The 6,000-nt window shown below is 36.4% G+C and overlaps 1 protein-coding gene across 7 annotated transcripts in view; it reads left to right on the top strand.

The window, feature by feature from the left end:
• Positions 1-6,000, top strand: part of LMO7 (LIM domain 7) — a 217,449-nt gene that overhangs the window by 161,489 nt on the left and 49,960 nt on the right. For all 7 annotated transcript variants that reach the window (XM_006756358.2, XM_006756351.2, XM_006756356.2 and 4 more), the window contains one exon: positions 1,256-1,454. In XM_006756358.2, coding sequence (XP_006756421.1) covers positions 1,256-1,454 — 199 coding nt within the window. The remainder of the gene's footprint in view (positions 1-1,255; positions 1,455-6,000) is intronic.

Genomic DNA, 6,000 nt, shown 5'->3' with positions numbered 1-6,000 from the left:
TATTTATTATACTTAACAAAATTCATAAATATACCCCATTATCTAATATTCAGCCCATATTCAAATCTTCCCAATTATCTCCCAACTCTGTTTCATAGCTTTTTTTGTGTGGATCATGATTTAATTAAGGCCCACATCTTACGTTTGGTTGTTGGGAATCCCTAGGTTCTTTAAACCATCTCTGTTTTAGTGAAGTCACCTGAAGCTAACATTCCTGACTTTTACTATAATGACAGAGTTACATTCACCATATTAAAACATTAAGAGTTTATTACTCTGTATTAATTCATTAGTTAATTATTACTCTGTATCATGACTCTGCTAAGGGCTTTCTACATTTACTTAAATCCTAGTTTTAAAAAATCCAGTTGTATTTCTAAAACATTAAGAGTTTATTACTCTGTATTAATTAATTAATTAATTAATTATTACTCTGTATCATGAGTCTGCTAAGGACTTTATACATTTACTTAAATCCTAATTTTAAAAAATCCAGTTGTATTTTGCTATGTACTTTCATAGAGAAATGCTATTTAGAAATACGGATTTTGTGTAAATGCTATGTGATTTATAAACCTATAGTTATTGACATTTGCCATGTTTTTGTGCACCTCTTACATGAGCCAAACAAATATTTAATTTAGATTCAGGGAAAATATTTTGTATGTCAGCCAACAAGTCTGCTTTTCTTGGTTCAGATCTAGGTTTCTTAATCAAGGAAAGTAGATAAATTCTGTGACGTGTATACCTGCTGTACTTGCTACTCTCTGTTTTAAACTTTTTGTTAAAAAATTTACTCTTTTTATTTAACATATATCTCCTCAACTATTTGCAGAATGTAGGATGGTTATGATTAATTTGTTTGTCTTCTTTTGGATATCAAAGTCCAGTTTGATTTTTCTATTTAACTCCAAATTTATTGCCAAATAACTCTAGATAATAATTGATTTTAGTATATTAATTCAGTTAGTAGCTTTTCATATTAAAATGTCTCCCCTCCCTTAATTTTATATAGATTGTACTACTTTATTAAATAATAATGAATACCTCTTTGTTGTTACATGAGGACCAACTATTAGTTGTGGGAACGCAGATTTATTTTCTGATTTTTTAAAATCAGATTTTTATGATTAACAGGAGACCTTGTTGCCTCACCTATCAAATGAAGCACAACTTGAGCTATGCAAACAAACAAGTAATGACTGACTACAGTTTGGGATTTTATGCTAACTTATTCTCTAAAAAAATTTTTTAGGCACTTGAAGACTCCAGCTGCCTGAAACGAAGTGGCAGGGACAGTGGGTACGGAGACATCTGGTGTGCTGACCGGGGAGAGTTCCCTGTGCCCCCAGGCAGCCATAGGAGAGAAGATTCATTTGAAAGCTTGGACTCTCTGGGCTCTAGGTCCTTCACAAGCTGCTCCTCTGATATCACGCTGAGGGGTGGGCGTGAAGGTGAGTTGCATTTTTTTTTTGGGGTTAATCCTCACCCGAGGATATTTTTCCATTGATTTTTAGGGAGAGTGGAAGAGAGAGGGAAAGACAGAGAAAGATCCATGTGAGAGAAACACATAGATTAGTTGCCTCCTGCATGAGCTATGGCCAGGGCCCAGGTTGGGGAGGAGCCTGTAACCATGGTACACACCCTGGTCCGGAATCAAATCCGGGGACCCTTTGGGCCGCAGACCTATGCTCTATCCACTGAGCCAAACCTGCTGGGTAAAGTGAGTTGTATTTTTGACTGGCAGTTTATTTGAATTTGTTTGCATGTTAAGAAAAAATTGGGAATGGGAGAAAGTAGAAAAATGAGGTGAAAACTATTGAGGGCAAAAATTTCACCAAGAAAATAGAGAGTAAATTGTAATTTTTAATTTTTAAAAATATGTTTTTATTGATTTTTTTAGAGAGGAAGGAAGAGGAAGAGAGAGAGAGAGAAACATCAATGATGAGAATCATTGATTGGCTGCCTCCTGCACACCCCACACTGGGATCGAGCCTGCAACCCAGGCATGTGCCCTGACTGGGAATTGAACCATGACCTCCTGGTTAATGGACTGACGTTCAACCACTGAGCTACACCGGCTGAACTGAAGTGTAATTGAAAAAAATTTTTTTTTCCTCCCTCACTGTATCACCACTAGAGGGGTAGTGGTTTCAATTTTTCCTTCTTCCCATTTTCAGAGGAGACAAGAGAAACAGTTAACTGTGATCTGTTTTATCAGTGATAATTGAAAAAACACTGATAAATCATTTTGATTATTTTGATTATTTTCTCTCCAGATTCAGGGTTAATAATCTGTGCCTATGAGGCCCATTGACTGGTATATCTAAACATAAAAAAGGTCCTAAAAAGTTTGTTCTAATTCCTTATTTCCCTTTTCTTACTCCCCCCAAAAAAAGATTTTAAAAAATTCTCAAGAAAAAGATCAAGACAGACATCTTTTTAATGATCTCTGAGAGAAGAAATGATTGATATCTATCATGATATAACATTATGCTAAACTTTGATTAAATAACAATATAAGCATGGTGTTAAAAAACATCTTTTGATTCTGTAAGGGTCAGAGCTAATCCAGGACAGAGTAAGTGTGAAAGAAGCATGTTAATGAAAGTCATCTTGTTTTGGGGAGGAGACTTCTTTCCAAATGTCAGTGTCCTGGCCAGATCAGTTAATTAAATGCTAAGTCTTACTCCTGTGAATGTTGGGTGGTCTGAGAAATTTCTAAATGTATACCTCTAGCAATTCAAACTGGACTAGATTGGAACCATGAGTAAAGTTGCTTCAAGTATTTCTGTGCTTCTACCATTAATGTGAAAAAAATTGAGAGTTTGGGTTGTGAGTTTGTACTAGATTGCTAGGAATTTTACTTGTTCATTTTGATTATTATTTTAATATTAAGTGACTCTTCTAACATTTTTATTATAAAAAATTTCAAACATCATCAAAGTTCGGAAGAATTTTCCAGTGAGCACCCATGTACCCACCACATAATTCTACCATAACATTTTATTATATCTGCTTCATCACATACCTATCCTGCCTCTCCCTGCATTAATTTATCCATCTTATTTTTTGGAGGCCTTTCAGAGCATATTACGCTTGTCCTAAATACTTTAGCATGTAGGTCATTAACTAGAGTTTAATCTTTATTTGTTGTTCTTAGGTAAATTTACATAAATACAAAGTACGATGAATTTGTCTTTCAAAAATAAAAATCAGCAAAATGTTAAGCATGGTCACAGAAAATGGCATTTAAAAACTAACAGTAAAAAATGTGAATGGCTAGGGAAGAGTTAACCTTTTTAATTACTGCTGCAGTTGTTGGCTGTTTGCTATTTAGGTGTGACACTTTTATAGTCTAGATGAGTATTATAATAGTTTTAAAGAAATGAATCTGATTTTTAATTTAAAGCTGTAAAAACAGGCTGAAATTCTGAACTCTGTCCTGAACAGAGAAGTGAAAACATTTAAAGTTTAAATTTATATCTGGCCAGCAAACAATGAAAAAGAGAGGAAGATTGTCGATTTTTTCATATGTTGAGAATGTTTATAATATGCTCATAGTTAGAGTACAACAAATTTGTCATCAGATTCAATTATTAAAAATTTGCAGCCTTGAGACAGTTCAGATGCAGTGGTCCTGTGGTGTGGACTCCAAGTTTTCTCTGATTCTCATTGGACTGGTGCCTGTCCATGTGACCAAGAGCAGAGGCCACTGTCACACAGCTTCCTGATCTTGGAAAAGGAGTTACGGACCTTGTTAAAGGTTGTGGAAGTGAAGACTTGGTAATTATAACTAGGGGGTCATAAAAGAGCCTGGGGGCCACCAGGATGATAAACGTGGTTTTTTTGTGTGTGATTAGTATATTAAAATTCTGCTACCCGCCAGGTTATAGTCCAAAATTGATGATCACCACAACTTAGGATAATGTTTTTAGGTTAACAGAATTGCAAGGTCAAATTCCTTAGGTTTATATGAAACTCCCTATATCAAGAATATTTGCCTACTCTATAGAGCAGTGATGGCTAACCATTTGAGCTCGGCCTGTCAGCATTTTGAAAAACCCTAACTTAACTCTGGTGCCGTGTCACATACAGAAATTTTTTGGTATTTGCAACCATAGTAAAACAAAGACTTATATTTTTGATATTTATTTTATATATTTAAATGCCATTTAACAAAGAAAAATCAACCAAAAACATGAGTTCTGACACACGTGTCGTTGGTTCGCCATCACTGCTATAGAGCATTGTACTAGACTCAAAAATAAAAAAATAACTTCAAAAATTCATAAAATGAACAACATGATGACTATAGTTAATTAACACTCTTACATACCTGAAAGTTGTTAAGAAAGTAGATCCTACCCTAGCCGGTTAGGCTCAGTGGATAGAGCGCTGGCCTGTGGACTGAAGGGTTCCAGGTTTCGATTCCGGTCAAGGGCACATGCCCAGGTTGCAGGCTCTATCACCAGTAGAGGGTGTGCATGAGGCAGCTGATCAATGATTCTGTCTTATCATTGATGTTTCTATCTCTCGCTCCCTCTCCCTTTCTCTCTGAAATCAATAAAAATATATTAAAAAAAGAAAATAGATCCTAAGAGTTCTCATCACAAGAATTTGTTTTTGGTCTTATTTTGTATCTGTACAAACTTATTGTAGTAATTGTTTTATAATATATTGAATCCTAAGAGTTCTCATCACAAGAATTTTTTTTTGGTCTTTTTTTGTATCTGTATAAGAATGATGGATAACTAAACTTATCCATCATTAACTAAACTTATTGTAGTAATTGTTTTATAATATATTTAAATCAAATCATACTGGATACCTTAAACACATACACTATTCACCGGCCGGCATGGCTCAGTGGTTGAGCATTGACCTATGAACCAGGAGGTCATGGTTCATTCCCCAGTCAGGGCACATGCCCAGGTTGCGGGCTCGATCCCAGTGGGGACCGTGAAGGAGGCAGCCAATCAATGATTCTCTTTCATCAGTGATGCTTCTCCCTCTCTTTCTGTCTCTCTCTCTCTTCCTCTCTGAAATAAATAAAAATATATTAAAACAAAAACTTATACACTATTATATGTCAATTATATCTCAATAAAGATGGGGAAAATATTTCCAAGTAGCACAATCTATTTGTGTATTTAAGATTTCACATGTACAAATTTTGGCAAGAATTAAGACATTTCTCTCATTTCCAAAAAATGTACTGTTTATGTAGGAGGCGGTAAAAGCAAACGGAGCACCAGGTGATTGACCGTAAATCCTCCTGGTGAGAGCTGGTTAAATGTCTCCCATTTTGCTGTTCCTCCCCTTCACCCTGTTCAGGTCTCCTGCTTACAGAGCTGTGTGTTAAACCGCTTCCTGTAGGCCAGTCTCCCTGTTATTTACTGTAGATTCCTGCCAGGCAGGAGGGAGGAGAGAAGACCGCCTGTAGCTCAGGTTAACCCTGCAGGCACTCTGCTCTGTGTGCTGAGAGAGAGCAGTGTTCAGGTAGTGGGCCTGGGTGGGAAGCAAGCCACATTAGCAAACTTTCGTTACTAGTAGAAATACACAGAGGCAGGAAGGAAAAAAGGGCAGGAGCGGATGACAACTTGGCCCGGATCTATAGCAGTGTTCTGGACCTCTTCTCCTCCCATCTTTAAAAGAGCACATCTATTTAGTTTTAAGAGAGCGGATTGTATTTGTATGGATCCGACGTTGAGGTGTAGTCTTTTGAATTTGTGTTTAAATGACTTTGTATCAAAAATGTAATTCCCACGGCCACCCTTAGAAAAAGCCTGACTTCTGTGTTCTCATTAAGGTATGAGACTTGACATTTCTATGGGATGTTAGAAGACATCTGGTCCTGTCTCAGACCTCATGTGTGATTCTTGCTGATAGGGGTCTCAGAATGGTCTACCGACCCCCTTTAAGATCTTCTGTGCTTTCTACTTTTTCTGTGTCCTCCCTTATCTCTTACCTCACACAAATTTTAGATGGTTGCATGCT

The sequence above is a fragment of the Myotis davidii genome, unplaced genomic scaffold, assembly GCF_000327345.1.
Source record: "Myotis davidii unplaced genomic scaffold, ASM32734v1 scaffold274, whole genome shotgun sequence".
NCBI classification, from domain to species: domain Eukaryota; kingdom Metazoa; phylum Chordata; class Mammalia; order Chiroptera; family Vespertilionidae; genus Myotis; species Myotis davidii.
Note: the sequence above shows the minus strand (reverse complement) of the source record. Positions and strands in the feature narration are given on the sequence as shown.